The sequence below is a fragment of the Neltuma alba genome, unplaced genomic scaffold, assembly GCF_004799145.2.
Source record: "Neltuma alba isolate B1F8T4 unplaced genomic scaffold, ASM479914v2 tig00003421_pilon, whole genome shotgun sequence".
Lineage (NCBI taxonomy): Eukaryota > Viridiplantae > Streptophyta > Magnoliopsida > Fabales > Fabaceae > Neltuma > Neltuma alba.
The window spans coordinates 40,070-54,656 of NW_021633278.1; the positions used below are offsets into that span (position 1 = coordinate 40,070).

At 37.7% G+C, this 14,587-nt stretch overlaps 3 protein-coding genes across 4 annotated transcripts; 2 read left to right on the forward strand and 1 right to left on the reverse strand.

Annotated features, from left to right (window-relative positions):
* Positions 1-317: 317 nt before the first annotated feature.
* On the forward strand, positions 318-2,082 carry LOC114741562 (basic leucine zipper 34-like). Its single transcript, XM_028929834.1, has 6 exons — positions 318-652; positions 822-897; positions 1,055-1,181; positions 1,281-1,451; positions 1,525-1,593; positions 1,997-2,082. Exons 1-6 carry the CDS (start codon positions 318-320, stop codon positions 2,080-2,082), a joined length of 864 nt encoding a protein of 287 aa, XP_028785667.1.
* A 2,396-nt stretch (positions 2,083-4,478) lies between these two features.
* Positions 4,479-7,231, forward strand: LOC114741559 (pentatricopeptide repeat-containing protein At2g30100, chloroplastic). Its single transcript, XM_028929832.1, has 2 exons — positions 4,479-5,525; positions 6,212-7,231. Exons 1-2 carry the CDS (start codon positions 4,770-4,772, stop codon positions 6,983-6,985), a joined length of 1,530 nt encoding a protein of 509 aa, XP_028785665.1. The 5' UTR covers positions 4,479-4,769; the 3' UTR covers positions 6,986-7,231.
* A 764-nt stretch (positions 7,232-7,995) lies between these two features.
* LOC114741573 (inactive receptor-like serine/threonine-protein kinase At2g40270) lies at positions 7,996-12,253 on the reverse strand. 2 transcript variants are annotated; one of them, XM_028929841.1, is made up of 8 exons: positions 11,936-12,253; positions 11,697-11,838; positions 11,507-11,578; positions 11,286-11,429; positions 9,998-10,575; positions 9,469-9,659; positions 9,252-9,384; positions 7,996-8,924 (listed from the first exon to the last, which is right to left on the reverse strand). In XM_028929841.1, exons 1-8 carry the CDS (start codon positions 12,042-12,044, stop codon positions 8,335-8,337), a joined length of 1,959 nt encoding a protein of 652 aa, XP_028785674.1. In that variant the 5' UTR covers positions 12,045-12,253; the 3' UTR covers positions 7,996-8,334. The 2 variants fall into 2 exon arrangements, with proteins under 2 accessions (XP_028785674.1, XP_028785675.1); XM_028929842.1 differs by having other exon boundaries at positions 11,954-12,251.
* Positions 12,254-14,587: the final 2,334 nt, after the last annotated feature.

Consider the following 14,587-nt stretch of genomic DNA (forward strand, 5'->3'; position numbering starts at 1 on the left):
GTATGGTAAGATATTCTGTCTCTAAGCACGCCCCTGAGGCTTTGGGGCTTTGCATTTATTCCTACACACACACACACACACACACACACGTATGTATATATATACGTGCGTGTGGGTGTGTGTAAAGTAAACTACGCTAGTATTAGTTTCTCTGAGCAGAAACGCCTGTCATTTCTCTAGCAGTGTGTCAGAAGACAGTCCAAATTTTTCTGTGAGTTCTACGTTTCATTTGAAGTCAAACTAGGCGAAAACTTTACTCGATCTAAATCCACGTTCTCCTTGTGATCATTTTTGCAGGGGGAGGTATTTGAGAGAAGATGGCAAGCTTGAGAAAGATCGAACCTGCATCATCTGCCGCAGTGGAGGAACCATCCACTGAATTAACTCTGGGGATAGGCTCTTCGTTTCGATCAACGACGACTGATAGTGATCATCGTGGGAAGAAAATCTCCATGAATCCTGCCAAAGAACACCGCCAGGTTGACATGATTGTGCAGGACCTGACTCTCGACGATGATCTCCCGGACAAGAAGAAATCCACTGAACGTGGCGAGGGCTCAGGCACTCATCATGGTGAAGGCCAAGCGATTCCCTTGGCCTCAAGCCCTAGACGACTTCAACAAGAAGTCATGGAGCGCAGGAGGATCAACCGGTATGTGTCTCGGACTTGTATTTTGTACTATGAAAATTTTGTTTCAGTTCAAAATGGTTGTCGAAGGGTCAAGATTGTCGCTTTCCTGCGATGATTTTGTTAGAACCCAATCTTTCAAAGATTTGGGGCTTTTTAATTACTCATTTGTCTGCAGAATCATTTCATGCAGACTTTCTGCAATGAGATCCAGAGCGAGGAAGAATGAGTATGTGGCTGAGCTGGAGAGACAAGCGAAACATTTGGAGGTGAAAATTCCATCTCGAAAACTTACCATTCTTTTGTTAATGATTTTTCATTTTTTGGGTTTTACTCGTTGAATACATTCGTTTATGTCGCGCCCTGATTAACCCCGACAAAGATTCTGACCTAAAGCTAAGAGTACTTTGAGATTCCTGAATGCAGAATAAGATAGCCATTCTTCATCCACAAGTTGTGGCTTACGAACACCAGCGTCGCTTATTGCTGGTTGAGCATCACGAGGTGAAATATCGAATGGCTTTGCTTGAAAAAGAGAGGCTTCTCAAAGAAGGTAGCGCGCGACATCAATATCCTTCCTACATTCTCAAGGGTCGTTTGTGTTGTACAAGCAACGGAGTTTAATTTGTCTCTGCGTGTTTGTGCGTTTCAGTTGAAGCGGAGAAAATGCAAGAAGAAATATTGAGGCTGTTAGAATTTCAAAGGCATCAACAACAAATCCGAGCTGAAGCGATGCGTAGTTGGGGTGCTGACATGACGCTAATGTGCCCAAGCCCTGCGGGTGCCTCCGAACCAGTGATGGACTCAAGTTCGTCAGTAGAAGGTTAGAAACATTATGGTTTAGTTAGCTATATTAATCATGCTGAAACTGCTATATATTGATGAAAAAACTACAGTGAAAGACATAGGAAAGATTGGTTTCACTGTTCTTATCTCTAATGGTTTGAAAAGCCTCCCACTTGAAGGTTAGAAACAGCTCATTAAACATATCATATTATACAGGACCAACTATCTTTGATGCCCCTTCTCTAAATGCTTCCTCTAAATTCTTCTTCTTCTTCTTCGTCTTGCGTCTTTTTTAAACCAAATCCTACCCGACTCTTCTTTTATCTTAGAAATGTAATCATATTGGTTCACCAAGTTTCCGGTTCTTTTATTAACTATCTTGGGTCTTTTAAACATATCATCAAGTTCAATGCTTTCCTATATATTTCATACAGTTGTACTGTTGTTTACAATGCTTGTTCCTTATCCGTATGATGATTCCCATTTTCTAGTTCAAAGTTATGGTGTTTGGGATCTGGATACAGTTATGCTATTCACATACATCTTGGCACTGTTTTGTTAATTATGTTGTTTGGTTACAAGAAGCTAAAATTGTTGGACCATCAAACATGGAGGTTGATACAGCCAACAGTGACATAAACAAGGGCAAAGGGAAGGCGAGGGCTTAATTCTGTCGATATCAACGATGAAACGGTGGCTGAAGGATCTGGACTTGCTGTCTCCTTATACTTTTACCAGTTCATTGTGTGATGCTTTTAGCGGGTCTTATGTAAACTCACAACTAAACCTTGGTAATCTGAAATAAGTTGTGATCAGGTTCAGTACCTACGTCACAATATACTGTGTTTGTTATATGATGATATATAAATATTATCCGTCTTTTTAATTATATGATGCTTCTATCACGGGAGTTCGTTTTACACATAAAAAACTGTTATCTTAAGCCATTTGCACAAATCATTTTAGATCAGTTGATCAGATTAATTAACCCCTCAAGCGTACTTGCGATATATGGAGACACAAATAATAATACACATTCAGATACCCAATAACCTGACAGTATTTACAGAAATGCATGTTTTCATTATAATCAAAAAGAGGTCTTTACTTTCTTTAGTTCCTCATAAGTTCATTTTGTCATTTTTTCTGTCGAACTTTGAATTTTTGTGTATGTATATAAAATAAACTTAGGTTGACTTTGATTATATTTGGACCGCTCAAGGTGGCGTGGTGTTAAATTTTTGAGTTGTTTCTATTTAATGCTCCTCTTACGTGCATTCATATTTAATAAATACAAATGCATGCATTTATATTTCATAATTCTACAACAGACAAGACTCATTCGATAAATATTGAAGTCGCATACTTCATTATCCAACAATTAAAAGTAAATGCACATTATAGTCGGTGCCCCCCCCCCCAAAAAATTCATCCATACTATTATTTCCAGTATTTAATATAGGAACTTGTTTGATTTTTAATTTGACAATAAATATAATATTTCAATCTATTCTGTCTCTCATATTCATCTATTTTTTTAAGTAGTTCTTATAATAGTTGCACATATTAAAAATTTCATCAAATGATAGTTCTAATTAATACACATGATTAATAAACGTATTCTAGAAAAGACGACACATATTTAATATAAATAACTAATTTAACAAATTTTTTTAAACTAATCAAATTAGTTAACTAACTTTTATATTAAATACCGGAGATATATAATACTTTCTTCAACGCATACAAAAACCCCAATAGGAAACCACTTTCTCAATAATCTTTTATTGTGCAAGCGACTTGATGATTTTAAACAAATTGTCCGCGTCACGAGTGGCTGTCTAATCATCTAATCATGGTATCTTATTCCCCACTTCGACCTGCAACATGTTTTCTTAGCAATTAATTATTGTATTGTAAATTTTATCCTCAACAATGTCTTCTTTTTAATTTCTATTTGTTTCGAAATAACGAGGAAATAGTTGCATAAGAATAGTATCTAGAAAGGAATCTAAATGTCAGCCAAAAAATGCGCTCACGAAATCGAAGGTGCTCATTGCTGAATAGCCTATGATATTTTCATCATATATCATTATCAATGCCCATATAAATTATGAAATCCATAATAAAGCTCACTGCTAAGTAGCTTGTTTTAATCACTTCGAAATTCGAATGTTATGCGATCATAGAAATATGTCTCGTTATGAGGGTTGTTAAAAAGGCTGGGCGTGGCTGTGTCTAACTCTTATTGGCCCAGCCATCATGGGCTTGACCATGAGCTCATAATAAGCCTCAGATATTCTAAGTTGTGTTTTTCATGTATTAAAAAAAAATTTGTGTTTTTCTTTATTTTGTTTGAAATAGTGTCTTGAATAGAATTATCTTTAATACGAAGATACTTATGTTAAAAATAATTATTTACAGATTTTGTATAATATATGTATTATTATATTGAAAAAATTCGATTAAAAAAGGCTATGCGTGCAGGCTTCCAGACTTGAACTCAATCAATTGCCCCTTTCATGCAAATAGCTCATCACGATCTGTTATCCAAAACAATACTCTCCCGTTCTAAATATAAAACTCTTATACCAGTATATCTAAAGATTTTAAGGGTTTTATATTTAAGATCGGAGGAGTATTTTATTTTATTTTATCTATAAAAAGCTTATCCATAATTTAACCCCATTAACGTAATTTTTTTTAGTTGAATATTACTCAAATTCTTTTTGCCGAAAAAAAAATCCTCAAATTCTGTAGTCAAGCAACATTTTGCGTATCAGCAACAACTGAGCAAGAGGCGATATCCAAACTTAAGGATTTGGGCCATGGAATTGATGGTCTAACATCTTCGGCCCAATCTAATCCATTTCCGTAACGATTATCGTACTGGCGAGTCGCTGCTCATGGTAACAGTGGGTACTGTGTAGCCTCGGTTGGTACACGTATCCTCACGCTAAATGCTCCGTTCGGTCGTTAGCCTCAAGCGTTGTGACTTGTGAGTTTTTATTTTATTTTATTTAAATATGGTGGGAAAACAAACCGAATGTTACCCAGACCCAGTTTCAGTGTTCTTTTCTTTCTCTGCATTCTTCCTTCAGCGAAATTCAACTTTTTATTTCATCTGCCGGTTTAATCCTCTCTGATTTTCTCCAACCTTTGCACTGAAACAGCATCTTGGTGGATGCTGACAACTTGTGGCAAAATTGGGTGTTTTTGTTCGGCGACCATCTATTTTGAGACACAGGTTGACGAATGTGTTGGATGAGTTGAATTTATAGAAACTTGATAGAAGAGCAGTTTTATTTGCTCCTGAACCGAATTTATAGAAGGGAAGAGAAACGCGTGTGATTAAATGGCCTCTGCACATGGGTTAGCTCCATTGGCCGACTTGCGTTTGATGTTTTCTTCCTTGAGTTCACTACAGCGACATCGTTTTTGCTCTTCTGCTTCTTGTTGTACACTTCCCATCAAATTTTGTCATGGGGCTTCAATTAGTGTCTTTAACAAATACCAACATTCTGTGTTATTGGTTTCAAAACCCAATTCAAGTCGAGGGTTTAGGCTATATAAATCGGTGGAGTTGGACCATTTCTTGACTAGCGATGACGAAGACGAAATGGGTGAGGGTTTCTTCGAAGCAATAGAGGAGCTTGAGCGAATGGCGAGAGAACCCTCTGACATTATGGAAGAAATGAACGATCGTCTCTCCGCGAGGGAATTGCAGCTCGTACTGGTTTACTTCTCTCAAGAGGGAAGAGACTCCTGGTGTGCGTTGGAGGTGTTTGATTGGCTGCGAAAGGAAAATCGGGTGGATAAGGAGACGATGGAGCTTATGGTGGCGATCATGTGTGGTTGGGTGAAGAAGTTGATTCAAGAACAGCATCGTGTTGGTGACGTCGTCGACCTCCTTGTGGATATGGAATGTGTTGGTTTGAGGCCTGGTTTCAGCATGATTGAGAAGGTAATTTCTTTGTATTGGGAAATGGGTGAGAAGGAACGAGCAGTCTTGTTTGTGGAAGAGGTTTTGAGGCGAAGACTTTCTTATGCTGAGGAGGGCCCGGAGGGGCATAAAGGAGGGCCGACAGGGTATCTTGCTTGGAAGATGATGGTAAACATTTGCTAACCTTGCTTGCTAACTTGAATTCCCATATACATAAAGAAATTTAACGAGAGCTTATTTGAATCTGATGTTTGAGAACCTCGTAGTGGAATCACTTGGTATATAGGTTGTTTATCGCTCCCCCCTTTGCCTTAGATATGATGTTAATCGGAACTGTGAAATTCACCTTATTTGAATTGCATATTTAAGACTACTGGATATCTAAGATCTCTCTGTTTTGAGTGTAACTTATAACGTTATTGCTGGTCAGCTTGATCAATCTTTATCCTTGGCTTTTCTTTTTTCTCTTTTAGGGAGCCTTTGATCTATGTTCAGTTGTGCTTCTTAGAACTGCAGAAGTCAATATTCGTTCCTAGTATTTACCATATCATTGGATTTCTCAAATTTGTACTTTTGTGGTAAGAGTTGTGCGTGGCTAGCTGTTAATAGAGGTATTATCAGCATGGATCAAGTCAAGTATGGAGTTTATGCTTGTTTTTTTGTTAAGGAGGGGTGGGAACATCTGTGTCGGGGAATATCCTTTCTTATTTTTTATTGTACCTAGATCATTTGGCTGGGAAACACTAACTGGGGACCAATTTTTCACTCTAAATGTCATTTCTTAATCACTTCTTAGTTACCTGTTGCTTATCCTCTGTCAGAAGGGTCTGTGACTAGTTGGATCTTTTTGTCAGGTTGAGGGTGACTACAGAGGAGCAATCAGATTAGTGATTAATTTTAGAGAATCTGGGCTGAAGCCAGAGGCCTATAGTTATCTTATTGCAATGACTGCTGTGGTTAAGGAACTGAACGAATTCGCTAAAGCTCTTCGCAAGCTGAAGGGTTTTGTGAGGGCTGGGTCAATAGCTGAGCTAGATCTTGAAGATGTAGAGCTCATAGAGAAGTATCAATCAGATCTTCTAGCTGATGGGGTGTGCTTGTCCAATTGGGTCATGCAAGATGGGAGCCCATTACTTTATGGTGTGGTTCATGAGAGGCTCCTTGCTATGTATATCTGTGCTGGCCGTGGAATAGAGGCTGAGAGGCAGCTGTGGGAAATGAAGCTTGTGGGTAAGGAGCCTGATGGGGATCTCTATGACATTGTTCTTGCCATTTGTGCTTCACAAAAGGAAGCCAGAGCCACGGCAAGGCTGCTGACCCGATTAGAGGTTTCAAGCTCGCTACAGAAGAAGAAGAGCCTGTCATGGCTGTTAAGAGGCTATATCAAAGGAGGGCATTTTAAGGAGGCAGCGGAGACAGTCATGAAAATGCTCGAGTTAGGATTGTATCCAGAGTATTTGGACAGGGCAGCTGTGCTTCAAGGATTGAGGAAGAGAATCCAACAATTTGGAATTGTAGATACTTACCTCAAGCTTTGTAAGTCGCTCTCTGATGCAGATTTGATAGGACCTTGTCTTGTATATTTGTATATAAGGAAATATAAGCTTTGGGTTGTGAAAATGCTTTGAGAAGATGAGCTGATATCATCCCAATTTTCCGGTCATTTTCTTTCAGCTTAATTGTATACTATTACTGCAAGCACTGATTTCATCTGTGCTTGCTTCTGTGTTTATTTTGTATAGTTCCCGGTTCAAGTCTTGTATAATCTGCGAAACGGACTAGCTCTTGTGACAGGGTAATGGTGTGGTGTATACATATAGTCTCCTACTCAGGAGTGAGGCCTTCATGCAATGATATATCCTTTGGTAATACTATTCCCTCAAGTCAATACTATTCCGTTATGCTATTGAAGCAAGAACAAACCCGACAAGCAATATGGATTGATGAAGGGCATTAAACCACGTGTTTTTTCGCATGATCAAATAGAAAAATGATTTTTGTTTAGCCAAATGGACTGACATTGTCTCACCATTTACATTTCCTCAGGCGCAGTGCCAGGGTTCGAGAAGAATTGATGTATCCAGTGTGCTAAAATATGCATTTTGTTTTTCCTCGGAACGAAGACAATTTACAGCTCATCCTTTTACGTAGGATGAGGTAAGGGAAGAACATATAACCGTGAGATTCCATTAAATACAAGGACAAGGCCTTTTAGCTGTTATTTGGTGTTATTCTCTGGGGTTCTGTAGGGCCATATCCTTTATTATTAGCTGCTAATCATGACCGGTTAGGTGAGTCTTCTGCGTTGTCGGTCCAAGATGCTGCAAAAGATGTAAATAAAGAAAACCTAATAAATTATCAGACATGTGAGAAATGAGGCCAATGTTCAAAAAGATATTTATCAAATATCTGATGAAGGAGCGAATAGGAATAGGAATAGGAAGGGTATGTACGAAACGAGTTTCCCTCACCTGAGGCGACAAGTTCCTTTCTAGGGAAAAGAAAAAAAAAATCGTAGATTAAGCATTTTTTTGACCGGCATCATAGATTAAGCATTAAAAGTTTAGAATCCAAAGCATTATATTTAAACGCGTTATTATGGTCTATGGATTTATACAAGTCCAAAGGAGATTATATATTAGATCCAAAGAAACAATCAATCAATCTCCATGTAAAATATAAAATCTATGACAAGTTGTACAGTTTACAATTTGTTATCAATACGACTCATTTCACAAATTTCATGCGATGCCCATGACCCCATCTAGTTGGATACAGACATAATATAATTAGGTCATTTTTTTGGGGTCAAATTCCCTTAAAATATTAAAGAGCACTCCCTATTCCTAAGTGCTACTACTGTTAGCTTTAATAGAAGAATCAATTTCATGTACATACAAATGAAAAGAAGAAATAGAAAATGACTTGAAACACCATTAACATCCCAGTCTTTTCTTCTTGTTCATGGATTAAATTCTCAGGCAGAATCCGTGGACATAATTTCGAGTTCTGCCCACCAAAGAGGGGAAGATTTTGGAGTTGCTCCATCAGGTCCCATGCCAGTTATTTCCTTCAACTTAGCTGCAACCTCTCTCATAGTAGGCCTTTTCTCTGGTTCTGAATGCAAGCACTCTTTTATCAATTCCCACCATTTCTCAACCTCTTCTGCTTGCACAGAGTTCAGAGTTGGATCCACCAAATCTCTCAGGGATTGCCCCATTGTTAAGTACTGTGACAGAAAGCCAATCTCCACAGGATAGGGAGTTCGCCCTGTGATCAACTCAAACAGTATAACGCCAAAGCTATAAACATTTTCCTTGGGGTATGTTGACGGTGTTTCCGATGGCTCTGTGGCTGCAGAACTTTTCTTTGTAGCAGCAGCCATGTCATTCCAGAAACAAAGGTCTGATACTTGAGCAGCATTGTCTTCAGTGAGATATATAGATGAAGACTGAAGGTTTCTGAGGGAAATGGGTGGTTCCAGCTGATGCATATGTTCTAGGCAATAAGCTATTCCCATAGCAATCCTCATTCTCATTCCCCAGTCTAGCTGCTCTGCTTCTCTTACTGCACGTCATACAAGATATCATAACATTTAAAGATCTTACTTTGACATGACACCGAAAAAATTGGTGAAGGATGAAATTAATTATCTGCAATAAAGGTTATCAAAACTGTCACCCACTCATCCTTGCTCTTAGATACACTCAAAATTATTATCCTAGGTCACTTGGTATTTTGGATGGCGTGAGATGTCTGGAATAAAATTGCTGGATAGGCCCACCATCTAAAGACTTCAAATGATGTTGTACTAAATTCCTCCAAAATGAGTAGACACAGAAACTAGTAAATATTTAAAGTACAATTGAAGTGATGACTTGGAATGGCACTCACTATGTAGATGTTCAAAGAGAGTTCCATTTGGAGCATACTCAAAGACCATCATTCTTGTGAATGGTTTCTTCTCTTCACAGTACCCGATAAGATTCACAAAGTTCTTGTGGTTCACACGGGATAAGGTCTCTATCTGGAACCAGGGGTACAAGGTTAAAAAAATATGGAATTAAATGATAAAGTCAGTTTCATTTACTGTGTCCAAGGCCCCCGTTACCTTTCTTCTAAATTGAGCTTCCATAGTTTTAGGCCAGTATTTAGATGAGGTCACTGCAGTAGATACTACAGCAATCTCAACACCACTGGAAAGAGTCCCTTTGTAAACAGTGCCCTCTGGAATAGAACCGATGATGTTGCTGAAATCTTCACAAGCTGCTTGAACCTCTGCTCGTCTGAGATTTGGCACACCTGAATCACTCATTCTCAGTACAAGTATTTGGGGAAAAGGAAGGGAGTGATGAAGATCCGTGAAATTAACTTATTATGGTTTTTTTTTTTTTAATGTGTAATACTATGAGATTGAATGACCGATGACTGACTGAAGTTATTGATGAAGAGAATAAAGCAATACTGACAAAAGCCCGTAGAAGAGCTCCTCACCAACCAAATTCAAATTTTCATTGGGAGCATTTTAGGTAAAATTCTAAATGCGCTGAACGAATACAGTTGAGTGCACCCTTAAGATTGTCCAAAGACACCTCTAAGCGTGACACTAAAACACAAAACGATAAGAGAGTAGATATTACCTGTGATGAAAGCCTTCTGCAGCTGCCCACTTAACCCTGTGGACCAAGGTTTCACAGTTACGACCCTGCTAGTTCGGAAGCAAGTAAAAACAATCGCTGACACGACAACCAGCAAGGATACGCCCCCAGCTGTTGACCAAATGATCAGAGATTTCTGGGGCTTGAAACTTTTTGTGCTCCCTTGGTTCCAAAATGAAGCAGGGGAAGGCTCTGAAATCCAATTGGACTGTGAAGGAGAGGATACAACAGTAGGTGGATTTGCTGGTAGTGATATTCCTGGGGTTGGTGTCACCATTGGTGAAATTGAAGGAGTGAGAAAAATAGAGGACGGAGAAGGTGAAGGGGAAACTTCAGGGGACCTTAAAGGTGGGAGAATATATGGTGATGGGGTTAATGCAGATGGTGGATTTGAGGGTGATTCTGATGGCGAGAAAGGCTCATAATCTGGTGGTAATGAAGAGGGGAAAGGTGAGGATGATGGTGAAATCGACTCTTTGTTATCATCTCTTAGTCTCCTTGCTTTTGATCTATGAAGAAGTTTCCTCTTGTAATGCAAATCCCCATGGTGGTCTATGGGCCTGAGACAATTTCACACAGCAAGCAAATATCAGTCAACATGATCTGACCGAGCTCATAATTCGTTGGTTTTGTTTGTATTTGCCATATCATTGAAAATGATCATAAATTTCTTTCATTTTAAATCAAATGGCAACAAAATGAATATGATCCATGAGACATTTAGTATTATATACCTTGAATCTGATATTACATACTATTTTAGGTGCTATCTAATCATTTACTTCCATAAACCCCCAATTTCGTACCAGATATGGCGCTATAAATATCGTGGGATAGAATGCCCTAATGTGTATGAAACCCTGTATCATGGGACACCAACTGAATAGCAAACTAATCCTAGCAGAACATATAAGCTGACTGACTGAAGAAAAACTATCCGTCTTCTTTGTTACACCGTCAGAGAGCTTGAGGTAGAGATTGTAATAAATCTGATTATGCACATCTGGGCAACATAAGCTTCAGTTGATTTTGACAATATGATTATTCGCACATCAAAAACTAGATATACATGTGGCTTTAGAGGTGGAACCAGTTATCTAATCTTTATCCTCATGATATTCAGAATCCATACTGAGCTGATACGCTTTTGGGGCTGTGTTGGTAAGGTACTTATTATTGTTCAGCATACTGCAGTATACGCATATATTGGAAAAAATCAAAGGAGAAAAACTTAGAAAGGAAAATAAAAACAAAATATTTGTCAACTTACAGGGTAGTGAGGGATGGATTGCTGCCCGGGTCAGATGGAAACGATCCTTTAAAGTTGTTATGTGCCAAGTCAAGGACTTCCAGCTCCTCCAGTTGTGATATCTCTTTAGGAATCTCTCCAAAAAGAGAATTGTTGCGCAAAATGCTGCCAGATAGAGAAAGTGGTTGAACAATTTTCATATACTGCTTATAATCAACAACGGCACATACATATTGTCTTACATAGATTTTATGTGAGTCAGCTTCCCAATTTCAGGGGCTAGTGTTCCTTCAAGACAAAGGTCCTTCAAATTCCTGCAAGTTGAACAACTCTTTGATTCAGGCGTATCCTGAACATGAAACTGCTATTTTTTGTACCATCTTAACCAGAGATTCTGCATGGAAAGAAGAGGAAGAAGGAAGCTTGACTCACAAGGAAACAACTTTGCCGTGAACGGAGCATTCTACTCCAAACCATGAACAGGGATCGGTATGTACGCCTTCGCCATTCCAATTGGACAAAGCTCCAAATGGGTCTCTTACCACTCTGTTCTTCAACTTTAACAGAGCCAAACCTGCATTAGAATATCAATTGAAACACATTAATCAAACCAAATCATAGTGAAGCCTTCCACTGGAATTACAAAGCTCGCAAATACAAGAAGTGAAAACCATCATCATGCATCATGCCTTCATTGTTGAGAGGTGAAGAAGAAACGCTAAAACTCGAAGCAAACAAACTTAGCATCACCATCAACACCACCAACCCTTTTTCTTCCATCGAGTCACCACAGACAGAATGTGTGAGCGAGTTAGTGTGTTCGAAATCTACAAACTCCGACGTTTCTGACTATAGTCAGTGCCACTCATATTCTTAGCACTCTGTTTATATAACTTCCTCGTCCTTATATACCAAACTGGCCTTCTTCATAACTAGATTGAGTATATAACGTTGCTATATATGCACTTTAACCCTTTTAAGGGCAGTTGTTGTATTATTCAGTATATTTAGGCGTACGTAGATTAAGTAACATGAATAAATTCATAGCATTTCAATATATTCTAATTAAGATATATGAGATAGAATAGTTCTCTCTTATTCCATCAAAAAAGAATAATTGTCTTATAGAAGCGTATTGTTGGTGTTGTTTCATCATGATGACGTATAAATACATCACTTGCACATATAGATGCCAATCCCATAATCTTAAATCAGAATATACGAAGATTGTTAGTTATTTCTTGCTTTTCTTTTCCGTTGCCCTTCATAGATGTGTAAACTTGACTTCTACGTCAATTCTCTCAGCAGATAGGAGATATCTGAAGAGGGCCACAGAATAATATTATATATAAAAGTTCTATATATGGACCTAATTGAACCTTAAATATTATGTGCGCATATATAATTGCCCTTTTCTTAGTACTATATTGCCTGCATCGCTACATTATATTCAAATTGTGAACCCCTGTTGGTGGAGTAGATTTGACTTCATACTGGAATAGTGGAATGTGAATGAGTACTACAATGGCATGGGGACCAAATTTGGAAAAATCTTGAAGATGTTCTCGATGGCACAATGATGGAAGCATATGGGGACAAAAATTAATAATGGAGTGAAAGACAAGTACTAATAAACAATAGTTCATAGTTGAGTTGGGTGCAGCAGTTTCATATGTTCAAATGAGAAAGATGAGGGACAAGGAGAGCCAATCTTCTTTGAATATGACCCCATAGAAAATATAAGGTAGATGTAAATTAATTAAATTAATTAACCTTTCTTCTTTTTTTAATATTATATATATGATCCCATATAAACTACAATGACATCATAATGGCATAGAAATGGATGCTGTACTTAAAGAAAGCTGCTCCTGAATATGTTTCTTATATATATGGGAAGTGATGGAAATTATCGAAGTCCCCTGCATATTCAGTTAAAGTCTTCAGGTGCCAAAATTTTAATTTGGTCCTTCAAATATATATATATATATATATATAGATATATAGACACACACACACACACTATCTCACATATTAAGTAATGAGTTGGCTTTATTTAAAATTAATATATATGTATGATATATTAGGTATTGTTAACTTAGTTGTAGATTTATGCCGATGACCTAATTAATGTGGACCTACCATTAATGAATTGATCAGCAAATAGACAAGTTAACCTCCCGGTGTTTAGCAGAAAACTACGTACGACCCATACCAACTTGGTGAATGTGACACTGATTTATCCCCCACAACCCCACATAATTAATGATCTCCGTGTCTTTAAATGGCTGATCTAATTGCTTTTTTTGAACTTTAATTATTATAAAAGAAATCATGAGAGTCCAATACCATTTCAAAGCCAAAACTGCATCCTGATGAAATCTTTAAGCCACGAGATGCTCAGAAGCAAAGAATTGGTCGCTCAAAAATGGGTCAACCTTTCACTAGAGTGCCAAGGAATCTCAGCTTTATACCGCGTTGGCAATTGGAATGATCATTGAAGCTTATCTGGTGTCAAAGTGTACCAGTGTTTAACAGGGGCAAATGTGGAAAAAAAACTAATTGTATGTTGTTACAAATTTAATTAGTTTAACTATCTTAATATGTGTGAAATAGATTGCGGTTTTTATATTTGAGATCAAATTTTAATGATTTTTACCTTCAGATCGAAACTGAACTCTTTTTTTTTTTTTGGCCAACACGAAACTCGACTCTATTCTTGTGCTTTTATCAGCAGAAATTTTACGTTATATGTTAAATATCAAACTAAAAATAAAAAGTGTCATGCTCCTTATTAAAACAACTAGCAGGTAACTCAAATTAAATATTAAACATGCGTGCTAGTTGCATCAAATGTACCTGCGGTAAATTAATCTCCCTCCGTGGGGCTTGGGCAGAATTTTTGTTTAGATTATGCCATTTAATATCCGCATGTAATTTGTTTCGTTGTACTCAAAATTACAACATGAGTCATTTATATTTAAATGTTTATAATCATTTTAAGGTTCGAGGCAAATATCCCAGGAGGGAGGAAAAAAACATAACATCCAGGCTGCAGATATATATAATATGCGATCTGAGTTTTCTTCAGAATTTTTGTATTTTCGGAATTGTTTGGCAACGAAAGATAAACAAAAAGCAAAATAACAAGTCGGAAAAGTTGGGCAAGCAGAGCAAGCCATAAATGAAAAAGGATCTACGTTTAATTCATCTCACAACCCTCCCATCAAAATCCAGGCAGACACTTAGATCCTATTTGGTACAAAATATTAAAAATGAGGGATAATGATTAAGATTGTAATTGAAAAAAAAGCTATTAAAAA

Excerpts from the sequence above, each read along its gene's own strand:
- LOC114741562 (XM_028929834.1), top strand. The coding sequence starts at position 318 with ATGGCAAGCTTGAGAAAGATCGAACCTGCATCATCTGCCGCAGTGGAG. Across the intron at positions 1,182-1,280 it reads AGAGAGGCTTCTCAAAGAAG|TTGAAGCGGAGAAAATGCAA; the intron begins GTAGCGCGCGAC and ends TGTGCGTTTCAG. Across the intron at positions 1,594-1,996 it reads GAAAAGCCTCCCACTTGAAG|AAGCTAAAATTGTTGGACCA; the intron begins GTTAGAAACAGC and ends TTTGGTTACAAG.
- LOC114741573 (XM_028929841.1), bottom strand. The coding sequence starts at position 12,044 with ATGGAAGAAAAAGGGTTGGTGGTGTTGATGGTGATGCTAAGTTTGTTT. Across the intron at positions 11,579-11,696 it reads CACGGCAAAGTTGTTTCCTT|GAATTTGAAGGACCTTTGTC; the intron begins GTGAGTCAAGCT and ends TTCAACTTGCAG. Across the intron at positions 11,430-11,506 it reads CTGACTCACATAAAATCTAT|CATTTTGCGCAACAATTCTC; the intron begins GTAAGACAATAT and ends TCTATCTGGCAG.
- LOC114741559 (XM_028929832.1), top strand. The coding sequence starts at position 4,770 with ATGGCCTCTGCACATGGGTTAGCTCCATTGGCCGACTTGCGTTTGATG. Across the intron at positions 5,526-6,211 it reads ATCTTGCTTGGAAGATGATG|GTTGAGGGTGACTACAGAGG; the intron begins GTAAACATTTGC and ends TCTTTTTGTCAG.